Source organism: Mauremys reevesii, linkage group 1 (assembly GCF_016161935.1).
Source record: "Mauremys reevesii isolate NIE-2019 linkage group 1, ASM1616193v1, whole genome shotgun sequence".
Lineage (NCBI taxonomy): Eukaryota > Metazoa > Chordata > Testudines > Geoemydidae > Mauremys > Mauremys reevesii.
The window spans coordinates 330,651,068-330,666,798 of NC_052623.1; the positions used below are offsets into that span (position 1 = coordinate 330,651,068).

Here is a 15,731-nt window from a genome sequence, read left to right on the forward strand (position 1 = left end):
AGGCAGCCAGCTCCAAGCTGGGAAGGAGGGCCCCAGGGGTTCCTACCTACTCTCAGGCCCAGTCAAGCCCCTCCTGGTTCCACTCCCTGCTCCCTGGCCTGATCCAGGGCCCTGTAGCAGCCACTTCAACCCACCTGGGTCCTGCTCTCACCTCCAAGCCGATGCCCCTCGCCCCTAGCATAAGAGAGTTTATTTCCATTGCAGGGGTGCTAACGCACCTGCTCTGTTGGCACTGGTCCCAGGAACAGTGTGGGGACCAAGTTAAAGGTGTGTGTGGAGGTTGAAGACAGCCCTCCTCTCTCAAGTAGAACAGGAAGGATGACAGTAGATGAGTTATAACTAGATGGTTTCCCAGATGTGTTACTTAATAAAGTTACAGCCTAGTTAAACCATGTTCTTGGTATCTTGCCTTTTTTTCCTGTGGTGTTTGGGACTACATTACATTTATGTACCCTAATGTTAACATGATGCTATTGTAATAAATCAATAGAATGCACACACCAGGATTACCATGTTCAGAACTGGTCACTGCATCTCAAAAAAGTTATAACAAAAACAGAAGGGCTTTAGAGTCAGGTGACAAAATAACTGGAGACCTGGAAAGATTTTCATGAGAGAAACTGAAAACTCTGGAACTGTTATAAAGGGAGAATATGACAGAATGAATGGCACGCAGAAGGTAAACCAAATGCTCCATTTACCATTTCTTATAATTAAGGCAAAAGATTCTGTCACGCATATTTTTAGTAAAAGTCATGGACAGTTCACAGACAAAAAAAAATTCACAGAAGCTCATGACCTATCCATGACTTTTACTAAAAATATGCATGACAAAATGAGGAGCTGCAGGCTCCCCACATCAACCGGGGGGAATGGCTCAGAAGTGCAGGGTCCCCCCACTGCCCGCAGCGGGGCACACCCGCCACCCACAGTGGCTGGGACTTCCTGGGAGGCCCGCTGCCTGCGGCGGCAAGGAGCTTGGGGTCCCCATGCCACCTCAGAGGTCCGGCTCCAGGAGTGGCGGAGAACCCTACAGCTCCCAGGTGCTGGGGACTCAAGTCCCTGAGGTCTCTGAAAGTCACAGATTCCGTGACTGCCGTGTCCTCCATGACAAAATCATTGCCCTACTTGTAATACAAGGACCAGGGGACATTCAATGTAATTGAAAAAGTTAGCAAATTTTAAACCAAGAGGAAAAACTTCTTTATACAACACATAATTAAGTTGTGGACTTACTGCCACCAGATATTACGGCTGAAACCTTTCTAGGACTAAAAATAGAATTGGACATTTACACGGATAATGGCTATATCCATGAATGTTAGAATAAAAAAAAATAAGGATCTACAACTACCCACTAATTGACAATATTAGGAAGAAACTCCTATTAGGGATGGGTTATTCCTTAATTGTATCCTAGAGAGTATCTTGTACCTCCTTCTGAAGAATATAGTATTGGCTACTGTTTGACACAGGATATTGGATTAGTTTATCAATCAGATCCAGTATAGCAATTCTTATATTGCTATGTATTTCTTAATATTATTTATGCATGCATCCAACATGCACAACCTTGACAATGTTCTCTTTATATTTTAGGAAAGTATACCCTAAATTGCTAAACTATTAGCTGCTTATCCATCCATAAGACAGTCTTCAGCATCAGAGAGAGCAGCAAATACTGAATGATAACAAATGAAAAAAGGTTTCCCTACCTCCCACTCTTTATGGGTGATTGATAGACATATTTAGAAATTGGGAGAAAATTCTCCTGCTTCAAGGTGTCACTGCTGCTAGTGTATACAGTATTGAGGAAAATGGCTTTCCTAGAACTAACAGACCTTGTTAACATCAAACATCACTACTGATACGTAACAAAAACACCAGGAGAGTGTATCTTCTCAGAAAAACCATTTACGGGAAGAGGAACATTCTGTTTTCTGAAAAACTCCAGTACCAAATGGACTCTATTTACATCAATGAAGTGAACTAGGGACATAAGAAAATATACCTACTGATTTTCCTCTTTCTTTTAAAACACATTAGATTACTTAATTTTAGTCCTCAGACTACTGGTTTGATGTTCTTTCCTGGAAAGGAACTTTTTCTTGGAGGTATGCTTCACAAATAGTGTAGCATACCTTGCAAAAGAGGCAATGAGGGGATGAGGTGGTCTGGATAATCTCTCTCACTTCCAAGTAAAATTTAAGGACTTAAATTGTATATTAAATTATGCAGTCTAAAAAAAATATTTCACATTCATGGAGAAGGAAGTGAAGAATGCCTCCTGATTAGTGTGAAAGTTACTCTTTAGAATGAAGATGGAAACATCTCCAAAGACTAGTTTGTCTCACTGGTGAAAAATTATGAAAATTAAAATTGGCACTGGAAAGGGAAATGATAAACTAACAGGGGTATAAAATGTAGCACATCACAAGGAGGCTGTTATTCTAGCTATTTGCTGCTTGACTTCAGGATTTATGAGGAGTGCTAGTTACTTAGCCAAACACACCTTGACACTTGAGCCCCAAATCATACCACAGTGATAGATAGCTGAAAACTGTCATGGTAAATCAGTTCATGAGACAAAAGATTGTCTATGTGGCCACCAGGGCTTCTCCATGGTCCAAAGTGTCAGTTCAACAAACCAGACACTTGGGAGACCAACTTGGTGCAATTTTCTTAGCAACTTGGGAATAAGGGTTAAGAGAGAAGGTATGGGTAATGTTGGGATTTTTACAAAAACAACAGATAACTTGTATGTGCCTTCTAATGTGGTACCGTTGATCTGCTGTAGAATAGTTACCACTTTGAAATTGTGGCAAATAGCCAAGTTTCCCATGAGTTCTCTACCCCTACAAATTAGATAATATATGTGGGAAAAAAGGCTCCTCCATTGCTTAGGGTAAATGGTAGAAAGACTCAGCCAGTCCGTAGCAATATTTATTTTCCCAGCTATATGAATGACTGAGTGCCAAAAGTTTCTTTTCCTGACCATTTCAGGATGGGCAACTCTTCTTTGAGCAGGGCTACATACTCTCCTCAAAGCGTTCCATAATGAGAAGGCTAGCTGTTGATCTTCAATTTTATACATTTCACATGAGACGTTCAAGAGATATTTAAATGTGTCTTCAAAACCTATAGACTCTGAAAGTTCACACTGGTGTACAACTGCTATTATATACCAAAAGGATTTCATTTAAGTTTCTTGTATTCTAAAACATATTTTTTCATTTTGGATTTTTCACTCTGAGAAAACAGGTTATTCTTTCCCTGACATGAATGAGGCGTGATGGGGGAGATCTTCAGAAAGTTGGATTTTGGATGTATTATGATAGATTTGTAAGACTGATAAAATCTGAAAATGCTTTTTTGCTTTTTTAAGCATTACTGGATTAACTAATTCATTACAGGAATGTGTATGGTCTTCAACATCATTTAGCAAAATATCTTGAAAGAGTTCAAAATAGCACTGGCTAGAAAAATCAGTAGGTATAATGGCACAACCTGAACATCAACATCTTTAGTGAGAAAAGATGCATTTAGATCTGCCTTCAAGGCCTTGTCACCTGTATCAAACATATACCTCCTTAAAAGTGCTTTTCTCTTCCTGTCTGACAGGTCAGATGAAGCTGTTCGCTATAAGTGAATATACAATTTCTTAGAGCCCTCTGAAATATGGGAATTCATAAAGAGTTTCATAAGGAAATTCAAAAATTCCACTTATCCTGGAGGAGCATTTCATAATTTATTAAACACCTTTGTCAGCTAAGATTTATTGTCCAGGCCCTTTTCAAACACAATTGATCCTTTTTGTCCGCTGGCTTGGAACATATGGGGACAATTCTTCCATTTTTGTAATCATTGGGAAAACTTTTTCCTTTATTATAGAAAGTAGTGCAATATACTGAGACGAGAGCCTTGAACTCTACTCTGCTTGTGTCCTCAATATTAAAAATACCCAGGAAAGTGTCCTCAACCTAAAGTTCCAATAAGAACGATAAAGAAATTTCCCCTTCTCCTCAAAAACTTTGGGTCAGTTAGGCTTGGATTTCTTTGTATCCTTTAGGAGAGAAAGGCTTGCTAGGCTTATTATCATGAAAGTGTGGTTCTCAACTCTTGGTGAATGAGAATGCTTCTTGCTCTTATGCTACTTAGTACTGACTACTTGGAGTAGGCTAAGTGACAGATCGCTGTGTACATTTTTGGTGTCCTTTGAGGCCTGGATGAGATGTCCTAACAGCTCCAGATACAAGGTTGAGACAAGGAAGCAGGGCCACGATAAATGGGCTGAGAGGAGCCAGTTGCAATTGCAGCAATGTCTCAGTGCACCTAGAAAACACTGGTGGTTACATGCTGACTACCTCTCATTGCTGAGTTAAACCTTTTTTTTCTTGTGGGTCCTGTCAGAATTTAATGTGGCGTATGTCTATTTGTAAGAAGTTTTGGAGATGCCAAACATTTCCAGACTCTGTGCATGGTTGGGTCTTGAGCTGGTCTGACTCCTCTATACTTCAGGCACACAGGTCTTTATGTATGTGGCAGCTGGACACTGCAGACAAAAATCATTTGATAAAATACCTTATTTTTCTGTGACTTTTTCCCAGAATCCTCTGATGTACAAGTTCCACCCCTGAGGAAAGTAGTGCATCAATATTTGCTTCTCACTGAAGCAGAGCAGAAACTAGTTTCTGTGCACAGTAGTAGCAGTGACTTCTTTTGATGGAGAGAGGATTATTTACTAGTTTGAATTACTCATGATACTTGCTGTATGATTAATACTTTGCCTTGTTCATTTATGTGAAATGCCTATTTCTTGTGACTTTTATCTCCTACCTAAAAGGAACTTTGCTCACATCTAAGTAAAGGATTCAGATAAATATTTTTTTTTAATTTTAACAATGTTTTGAACTAATTTTACGTCTTCTAAAATGAAGAATAACCCAACCAAAAAATTCAAAAGCAGCAATGCTTACAGAAGTTATTCACACAAGAATTTGTAAGTTAAAAGAAAATGACCTCTGCATATAGAACTCAGTCTTTATCTTACCTGTCATAGTCTCCGTTACACAGCGCTCTGACAGAGATCTTGAATGCCTGCCACACTGGATTTAATGTATTTTTTACAACTTCTGTCTTATGACAGATTGTAAAACTGGAAAGAAAAAAAAATATTTTTTTCCACTTTTGAATGATCAAATGTGGAGTCACAAATATGCAGAAGTAGCCAATAATCTCTTTATTGCTCTACCGCAGTATTCAAATAATTTAATTCTAAAGCTAGTATGTCCAAATACAATCTAAAACAGAAGCATGACAAAGTGTAGGACTAGGAAGATTTTACCTAACTGGAAAAGGGCAGCTTTTAGAATTTATAAACTTGCAGTTGTGCCAGTTCATGACTGCTGTGTTCATTTTAACAGTGGTATTTGGTTCTATAAATGTTGGAACTCAGAGAAGATGAGCTGGGTCCTTGTTACTCTTTGACTGCTTGCACATGGAAAAACTCTTGAGCTATTTTTCTGGACTTGGACAGACCTACTTCAGAGAAACCACCAGGACCCTTCTAATGGATGGCCTAGCTCTAGAAAAATGTAGATGGAACTGTTTTTTTTATGCAGATCATTTTTCCTGAATCATGTGATTCTACACATCCAGAAAAAGTTTCATGTATGTGGCCACTGACAGCCATTGGAGACTAGGCAGAGAGCTTTCTTTTAGAAAGTTCAAACCTTGAAACTACATTCACTGAAGGATAGCAAGTTTTAGTAATATGTCCATTATCTGAGAACAGCTGCAGGTTACATAAATTGAAACAAACAGAAGGAACTGCACAGAAATAGGACACTTAAAATGTTGAACCGACCCAGAAGCTGGTTAAAAAGAACAGAGTGCAATTGACTTTAAAACTTGTTTCACAGCTTGCATCACTTTGTTTTATCTTCTGTATGGATAGGAAATGTCTGCACAGATTGATTTGGAAGGAAATCCCAGGTGGACTATTCCGTGCATTGGGATCATAAAATTTTTGGTGGAATGCACAACTACTGTGGCCCCAGGAACCAGAACAGAATTTGGATCTGGGTGTTCTACAAGTTTTCTTCTCAGGCCAGCTAATCATACCAGTAGAGAACCACAATCCTCAATCCTTCTCTCAGAAAAAGATTTCCAAACTACACCTGGGAAAATATTTACTCCACTAAAAAAAATCAAATCAAAATCTGAACAAAAATTGTGGAACATGGTAAACTTCATGTCCAATCAGCCTGCCCTCATCACTTCTCATTTTCCATTGCTTTGTTTGTATACACAAGACAGTAAACTTAGTGAGGCAGACTGAGTACTCATATTTGTCTGAGCAGTGTCCAGCCACTATTGCTGCTATGTAAATAATAATCATTTGCTTCTGGAGACAAGTTGTAGCAACAGATATCCATAGATGCCAAGTTTTGTGCAGCTCCATGTGACATTTCTTGACAGTGAGAAACAGTCAATGATAGCCCATTTAGGGTCCGTTTGTGTATCAATTCCAATCATTTCTGTTTAGAGATACTATTAATTTTTAAAATAAATTATCTTTTAGCCCTCATTTTACATTCAAAATAGTAAAACACACTATTGGTCAGGAAGGATGGCACATCTCTTACATTCATGATTCAATTAACCTCAATGGTGTTGAATAAAAATTATTTTAAATTTGAAATGTTTTTCCTTCAGAAAAGAGGTACTGCGATGAATTCTAATGTCGCATCATATTTATCAGTTATCGAGAATAGGTTAAAATTTATTCCCTATAAATGATTCCATTAAATGGGAGATATACTTTGGATATGGAAGTTAAGTTTTGACCTACAAGCATTTTGTAGCTGAACTGAAAAAATTCTATTCTACTTTCAGTTTGGAATTTAATACTAACAATCACACTGTTAATTGTTTGGATGTATTGGTTACCAGTTTTATAACAAAATTACTACAACTCTCTCTTGGAAAGTTAGAACAAATTATTGATTTTAATCATATACAAGATCTAACCTGAGCATTATTAGCGGTTTTACACCTAATTGTTGAGTTTGGATAATATGACCTATTCAGATAACGTACAACTAAAATGTGTGAAAGGTTTAAAGCACATAGCTGTTATAATTAGACAACATGTAACAAAAAGGTTATAATTAGAAAGGTTAGGACTCTTCAGGCTAGTATTTGGGGTGCCTCTCCAGTCCAGTCTTCCTATTCAAATCAAATAAGACCTTGAAGATTTCTAGCCCAGGCTCAAATAGAAGAGCCCCTCTGAACTGCTGACTCCTCAGAAGTCCCACAAAGTCCCCCTGCTCACAGCTATAATGTCTGATAGTCACACCCTGTTCCAGTGACTGTGTCCTGGCTTCTGCTGCAGCCTGCTCTGTACACAGTTCCTTGGGGCTTTCTCCATGCATCTGGCTTCCCTGTTGCTCCTGGCTCCCAAGCTGCTCCTATTTTCCCAAGAACCAGATCATTTCCTGAGTCAGGGTCTTTCCTTCTATCTGATCAGGAGAAGGGGATGTGCAAGGGTGAGGGGGCTGATGAGAATGACAGTTTCTTGCTTACCAGGTTCATCAAAATCCTTTCCTAAGCTCCACAGACCCTATGTTTTATCCTTGTTCTTATTGTGAAGGAGCCCCTCAAGCTCTGAGCCAAGCTGGGGAGTACCGATCCAGCTTTTCACAGGAGTTCTGAAGTGCTGCTCCTTGTGTCCCATTATAATCAGGTTTAAGGGGCTACTAGTAGGGTTGCCACCTTTGAGGTACAAAAAACCTGGACATCTGGGATGATCCTTAGCTCATAAAATTGGACAGCTCGGTGTGTGCACTGAGCACCCTTACAAATTTCCTAGGACAGCTACCTCAAAAAAGGGATGATCTTGGGAAAACCGAGACAGGTGGCAACCCTAGAGGCAAGTAAGGAATTAAAGGCTCATTATGGTCACTCTCAACAACATACAGAGGCCATTATGCCTACCACTGATGGGGTGTGGTTCTTATGGACAGGGCTCAGTCACACTTACCAGCACTCAGGAGGTTCCCCACTGATGGTCTACTGACTGTCTGAATGCATCAGTGGAAGGGAGAGGAGAGAGCGGCTTGCAATTTTTCAATGGAGCCCCAAGTACTTCTCTGCTGCACTTTATAATCTTCAGCAGCTGAGCTGTTCCAGCAAAGTGCCTCAGAGAGGCACAGTACTTGGCAACAGCCCCTTATGTAGAACAGCCTATGCTCCAGAATTTGACAGTAAGGCTAGTTCCCCACAGACCCACCATCAGGCATGGCTAGCCTCTGGACTGCTACATTCTTGAGCATGACAATGAGCAGTATACCAGAAAGGAAGACTCCAGGAAACAGGTTAAGCCAGTTGCTAATAGACTCACATGAGCAGTCCCTGGATCAGGAATTAGTAGATCAGATATTTCTTAAGTGGAACAGAGATAAATCTCTTTTAGTGACTTAAGCATGAACGTAGAAGATGGACGCATCTGAAAATTATTTATGTACCGAGAGGTTTTGAAATTTTGTTCATAGTCTTTTTTCCCTCGGGACTCTAATGAAAAGGTTAAAATATGTCTCCAAACTTCCAGCAAAAGGAGTCTTATCTAAATCGACATTTGTGCATTAATATATTCTTCACAGATTCTTCTAGAATTCTATTAGAATTTAAGATATACCACGATTTATCTTCCATAATAATAAATTCCATGCCATTTTTCATAGCACTCTAGGTTTACTCATAAACCCATCTTTAAAATTTCTTAGTTACGTTATTTTAACTGTGTGTTAAAATAAGTCTTATTTCTACACTGCCATAACATTATCTAGTTTAGATAAATTAACTTGTTAAAGCAGTAAACTATATTCCAAGCAAATGTTATGAGGTTACAGAATGAATTAGAGCATGCAGTCTGACAAACATCAAAATGCAATAACTGTATATTATAACTACCATAATCAGATATTGTCTTTATAATTTTGTTATCTACCTGCCATCTTCATTGCTTCGATAAAATACTAGGAAAGGATCAGATTTCCCAAAGAAGTCCTTCTTGTCTAACTTGTTTGCACAAAACTGCATAAGTACAGAATCCTAAAAAAGAAATAAAGATAAAAATTATGCTCAGCATGTCAACTGCAAAAATAAAGAACAAACAAAAGAAAGTAGTTCATTTATATTTTAGCATTTAAGGTTATTCACTTTCAAGATAATCCCTGCACATTCACATTCTTGGGATATGCCGATAGTGCAGCTTGGCCCAGTGAAACCTAGAAGCAGTGCTCACTGAAGAGCTCTCAGACCCCTTTTGTCTCCAAGCATTTGGAAGGCAGGACTATAATAGGGAGACAGGCCATGGTGCACCAAATGCCTTAGTTCCTTCCATTGCCTTCTCGGGTCCAAAGTTGAAATTAAGGCTGAGTAAGAGGGGAAGGTGGGTGGGGAGTGTGAATATGCAGAGGTCATCTTGAAGAATTTGGTTACAAGCGAGTAACCTTCATTTCTTCTTTGAGTGGCCTCTTCACTTTCCTACTCTTAGGATAGTTGGATAAGCAGTACTCTTGTCTCTGGATAGTACAACATGGAGTCCTAGTTAAAAAGAGACTGTAATGCTACTTCACCAAACTGCATCTGATCTAGATGCCAGCTCTAAGGAATATTTCTAAAGTTTATGAAATAGAGCTCCATGTAGCAACTGTACAGATTTCTAATATGAGAATATTGTAGCTAACAGCACAGACAGCAACTCCACCAACAATATGTCTAAGGCAGGCCACAGAAGATGCCTTTGCTCTAGTCAAGGGCACTCTAAGGTCTTCTAGAAGAGGAATAGATGTAGAGTTTATAAATCTCTCCATACTGATTCTAATTCACTTAGAAAGGCACTGGCATGCAATTGCCAGACTGTTTCTCTTTTCTGAATGAGAGAGAAAAAAAAACTTAGGTGACTGCCTGTATTCCTTAGACTGATTCAAATGGATACCGAGAGAGCATTAGCCCTCTAAGTTGTGCTTCCCTGAAAGTAAAGCTTGGGAAAATATACTGTCAAGTTTATAGCCTGGTTAAGACTGAGTTTTGTTACAACCTTGAAGGGAAATTTCAGATGCAGACAAAGGACTAGGATATTGTTGTAAGGGAGAGAGGGGAAATCAGCAATAAGAGCCTGCAACTTGCTCACTCATCTAGTGAATTTAATAACTACCATAAAGGCTGTGTGAATTGTGATATGAAACATTCTCCCATAGGCTTGAAAGGAAGTTCCATGAGCTAAGTACTAGATTGAAGTTCCATGTAGATAGGACTCACTAATCAAAGGGTTCATTAATCCCTTCAATAATCTTATTATAGCATGTCTAAATACAGTATTTTGCTTGCCTACACTTTGATGGTATCATGAAGCCAAGATGCTTGTGAGATGTATTTTAACTGACAGTTAAGACAGCCCAAAGGATTTCAAATGAAGTGATTACTTCAGTATGGATTAAACAGGAACTGAAGCTTGGGTCATGTTATTGTGGGTTATACACAAAAAGAAACTTTTCCACTTATAATCATAACTGGTGAGTTGACTGCTTCCTGGAGTTGAACAGACTCTCCTTTACTTTTTCCAGATAGCTCAAGTTCTATGGCCATGCCGTCAAGTGGAGTGTCTGGATATGGATGGCAATCCAATCTCTCTGTTAGGTGACAGTCTGGAATTGCAGGAGACAGATAAAACCCTTGTGATTGTCACAGTATCTGAGAATGACTAATGTCTTGCCCAGGCCAGGGCAATCACAATAACCTTGGCTTTGTCTTGTTTAGTTTCCAGTAAACTCTGAATTAGAAGAATTGGGGGAAAATTCAGAGGAGACCTATCTCACAGCCTAGAAGAAATACATCCTACCTTGAAGCAAAACCTCTTACATCTGGAGTTGTGTCTTGTTGCAACAAGATACATCTCTGGATACCTCCACAAGGAGAAGATATAGTTTGTTACCAAGTTTTTGAGTAACTACCGGTATTTGCGCTGATCATGTAAGTTTCTGCTCAGCTGATCGGCCAGTATCTTGTCCCTGTTTGCAAGGAAGATACATTTGGTATACTATGCACCACTCCCACAGAGCTGAAGCGTCTTTCCACAGCTTGCTTGTTTGTATAAAATACTGATGTAGTATTGCTTGTAACTACTTGAGCTACTCTGCCATATAGCTGAAGGAGAAAAGAGCAATACTTTGGGCTCTCAAGTCCTAATACTGATATGGAGTTTTTCCTCTCTGAATTTCCAGTAACTGAATTGTCAAATTTTTGTAACAAGCTTCCAGCCCAGATTGGAAGCATCTGAGTCTACTGTGTCCGACAGAGTTGCAGGTTTGAATGTGGGGATAGGAACACACCTCTGGGTAGTGTCTGTATTTGGTATATAGTGTCTTTTTAGCCAGTGTTGTAGAGGCCTCATCTTTAAATGTGTACATAGTATTATGTATGTCACAGAAGCCATAATGCCACCAAGCTTGAGTAAGAACAGCACTGTTTGATATTAGTTCTCCTGTAGTACTTTTATCGCTGTAAGGATTTTAAAGTGCCTTTCTTCTGGAAGAAGATCTCTGCCCTTTTGAGAATACAAAATTTAACCAACAAAAGATATGATGTGGGCTGAAGCTATGTGCAATTTCTTCCCATTTATCTTGAACCCCAGTGTTTGGAATAGGGTACATGATTGTGACATCTTGTGAGGATGCCCAGACGAGCCAATTGTGCAAGTAAGGGACCCTAACTTCTCAAATGTGCTGTTATTATTGACTGGCACTTGAGGTGCTGCAGACAAGCCATATGGAATGACAACAAGCCATAAGTATTTTTGATGTGAATATCTGATTGAGATATGACAATAACCATTCTGTACAGCAAGAGCCCCAAACCAGCCTTGAATTGATCAGGAGGAAATTATCATGACTTGGATAAGCAAGCAGAGGTTGAACTTTCTGTTAAAAGAGTTGAGTTTTTGAAGGTCTAAAATGGATCAGAGACCTCCATCTTTCTTTGGGATCAGAAACAACCTGGAATAAAATTCCTTCCTTTGTAACTCTTTGGGAACTTCCTCTATGGCATCCAACTCCAGTACTGAATGAAATTCTGATCTTAGCATGTCCTCAGGCAAAAGAGGCATGAAAAGAGATGGGGAAGGAGAGTTGGGGCAAGGGATAATGTTTAACTGAATGTGGTACAGTCTCCAAGATCCATCAGTCCATGTATATAAGAAACATGAGAGATTGTTTTCAAATGAAGGTAAGCCCTCTTATAGGTTTAAAACTGATCTAATTTTCTTGAGCATCCCATCAAACCTGAAGCTGGTGCAGAGGAAGATGATACAGTGGAACTCCCACTAGCTCATGGTAGCTACGGCTTGCGTTGCTGCTGATGCTGAACAAGGGGCTGCTGTTAGTATAGGAATAGAGGCTTGGTATGGTTTCTCTGGCAACAAAACTCTGATTCCCAAAATCTTTTCCTAGGGGGCTGAGAAATCCCCAGAGACCTTGCAGTAGACCTGGTATCCTTCAGTTTTTCTAGAACCTTGTTCAAGAGCTAAATAGCCTCTCATCATCAAATCACAGGTCCTGGATGGAGGTTCTTGTTTCTGGAAGAATTCCAGAACAACATAGATACACGTGGTGCCTCAAAGTAATTGTGGATGCTCCAGCTCTAAACATTATATCAGAAGCATCAAATGATGTTCTCAAGGAATGCATAGCAACTAAATGACCTTTGATAACCAGGGCTTTGGCCAGTTATCTCTAGTCTTCAAGCCATGACTGGGCAAACAGTGCTATTGTACATTACTGCCTGATAACTCACCACTAATTCCCAGCTTGGCAGAGGAAAACATCTTTCTACCCTCTGCATCTAGCTGTTTAATTGCTCTCACAGAAGGGGTAGAGTGGACTACACCTTTATCACAGTTATCAAGTGAGCTGCACTTTATACCCCTTCTACTCTGTCTTGAGTGCACTTCACAGGTGACTGGCCTGGCTACCCTCACCCTCTCTCAACGGTGAAACCACATGGTCCTACTACTCAGACTGGATCTCTGAACTGCAGGCCCCATTTACCAATTGTGTTAACTTGACAGACGGTACTGGATCTGGCACTTTTCCTCCAGGAGCTTGTGAAAGAATAAGTTTGCAGGGACAGAAAAACAGGTTCTTCAAAAGTGTAATTTATTCACCCAAAGGTACATACCAAGCCAAGCAGATGGTATAAATAATTAAAGACTTATACTCTCATTTCCCCTACCTGCACCTTAATATTTCCTTGCCAGCGTGATAAGTTCCATATAGCCCAGTTACCTCCCTCTCTAGGCTGGGAGAATCAGACAGCTTGCTGCAGCTTCTATCTGTCTCGTTCAGCCTGTGCGTCAGGCTCAGTCTGCTAACAACCCTTTCTTCCCTCCCTCCATCCCTGCTACGCTAGCATCTTTAAGATTTTATTATATGCTTTGATCCTAGGTTTGGCCCAGGAAAAGTAAACTTTGTCAGCCTAGTGGGCACCAGGCCAGGAGTTATTTCCCACTTAATAGCTTTCCCATTGTTCCCGAAAGATGTTGCTTAGGATAGAACCTTATCTTTGCCATTGTTTTATTTCCTGTTCGTTTCCTGTTCATAAGACAAATTCCTTTGACTTAAGTCTATACAGTCAGAGAAGAGAATATCACAGGTAAACTGAGGCATGTATATTTACAAATAATACACAACTCCCTCATTCTGCACAACTGCCTTTTAGCTCTTTGGGCAGGAGTCACCACTACCAATGAATTTGTAGGAGGAAGGATCATCAAGAAAAAAGATGACATCAGAAGGCAGCTCCATATAGTTTGCTTTTTTAGAAACTGCCAGTCCTGAGGCTCAGTTTAATCAGGTATTTTTTGCCAGCTGTAATAAACTTCCTAGAATTCACTAGGTAATATTACTCCTAGAGGATGAACTCAGAATACTGAAAACTAAGTGTAGTTTCCTCTGGTTACCAAAGGGATGTTTAAGGTAGTAGCCATTCTTTCTGCAACCTGGAACATATATTCTACAAGAGAGGAAGATGATGATGCACCCACGTTCTTGTGTGGAAAAGTTTGAACATCTGGATCTGGATCTATAGTCAAAGGTTCAATAAGCTCTTCTGTAGCTCTACTTCAGACAATGTGCTTGAGATAAATCTCTTGGTCCCTAGCAAGTGTAACAGTTCTAGTGCAGGACATTTCCCTTGAACCCTTTTGGGAGAAGGTTTCCTTTGTGGCTGCCTTTCTTCAGCCCTCTTACATGCAGGATAATATCTATAGGGAAGGCCAATATGGCCACGTTGCCCATGGTGGTACCTTCCAGTTCTGCCAGTATCCAGTAGGGAATTCCCTATGATAACCTGTAGTGAGGGAAGGTAATCTCATGGTCTGAAAGGCTGGGACCAAGAGTCTACGTAATACTCTCCAGGAGGGATAGGGCAAGGAAAGGTATTAGTTCAGGGGGGAAGATGATCTATACAGAGCAATAAGAGGGCTAAAGACCTTCCACCAAGCTTCCATACACATATACACCTGAGGAAGGAAAAGTGGCAGGGTAAGAAGCATGCCTCTTGAACCATGGCTTATCTTTAATTTTCACATATCAGAACCAAGGACCTGTGCAGGGTACTAAAATCCTTAATCAAAAAAGAACTCAAAATTAACTAAACTAAAGAAGGTGACGGCACAGGGAACGATCCATTCCAATGAATCTGGATTGAAGAACCTAAAAGGGGGTTCCTAGTTCACCTGCTCTCACAGTTGGAAGGAACTGAGGCAGTTGGCATGCCTCACCTTCTTTTGTAGCTCCCACCCTCCAAATGCCCAGAGTCATGAGAAAAGAGGCAGAGTGCACAGCAGCATTCCAGCAGACACTGCTGCTAGAAGGTTCCCTCAGTACAAGCCACAGTGTTGGCACATTTCAAGAGTATGAATGTGCAGAGGCCACTTGAAAAAGAAAAAAACAGTTACTCACCTTTCTCGTAATTGTTGTTCTTCAAGATGTGTTGTTCATGTCCATTCCAATCAGGTGTGTGCGTGCATTCGTGCATGGTGGCCAGAAGATTTTTTGCATAACATCATCCATCGGGTTGGTCTGGGTGCCTCCTGGAGTCGCACCTTCATGGCGCTCAATATAGAACCCTCCCGACCCGCCACTCCTTTAGTTCCTTCTTGCTGGCTACTCCAACAGAGGGGAAGGAGGGTGGGTATTGGAATGGACATGAACAACGCATCTCAAAGAACAACAGTTACAAGAAGATGAGTAACCGCTTTTTCTTCTTTGAGTGCTTGTGCATGTCCATTCCAATCAGGTAACTCCCAAGCCCAAGTTCAGGAGGCAGGGTCAGAGTTGTCCACTGACTGGATTACTGCTCGTCCGAAGGCCGCATCATCTCTGGCTTGGCTGGGTAATCGCATAATGCGTGGTGAAAGTGAGTATGGAGGACCACGTCGCCACTCTGCAGATTTCCTGGGTGGGAACCTGAGCCAGGAACGCTGTAGATGAAGCCTGCGCTCTGGTGGAGTGTGCAGTGATCGGAGATGCAGAAACACCTGCCAGGCTGTAGCACTTACAAAACAGGACGCTATTCATGATGAGATGCATTGGTATGACACAGGTTGACCTTTCATCCTGTCCGCCACTGCCACAAATAACTGGACCAATTTTCTGAACGGTTTTGTT

At 40.5% G+C, this 15,731-nt stretch overlaps 1 protein-coding gene across 17 annotated transcripts in view; it reads right to left on the reverse strand.

Moving 5' to 3' along the window:
- The window catches only part of CPNE8 (copine 8), a 240,245-nt gene that overhangs the window by 126,277 nt on the left and 98,237 nt on the right, over positions 1–15,731 (reverse strand). For all 17 annotated transcript variants that reach the window (XR_005591486.1, XR_005591495.1, XR_005591489.1 and 14 more), the window contains exons 8-9: positions 9,011–9,114; positions 5,051–5,155 (exon numbers count right to left, since the gene is read on the reverse strand). Coding sequence is in view for 11 of the 17 variants with exons in the window: in XM_039515855.1 (XP_039371789.1) it covers positions 5,051–5,155; positions 9,011–9,114 (209 nt within the window). In the remaining 6 variants the exon portion in view is untranslated. The remainder of the gene's footprint in view (positions 1–5,050; positions 5,156–9,010; positions 9,115–15,731) is intronic.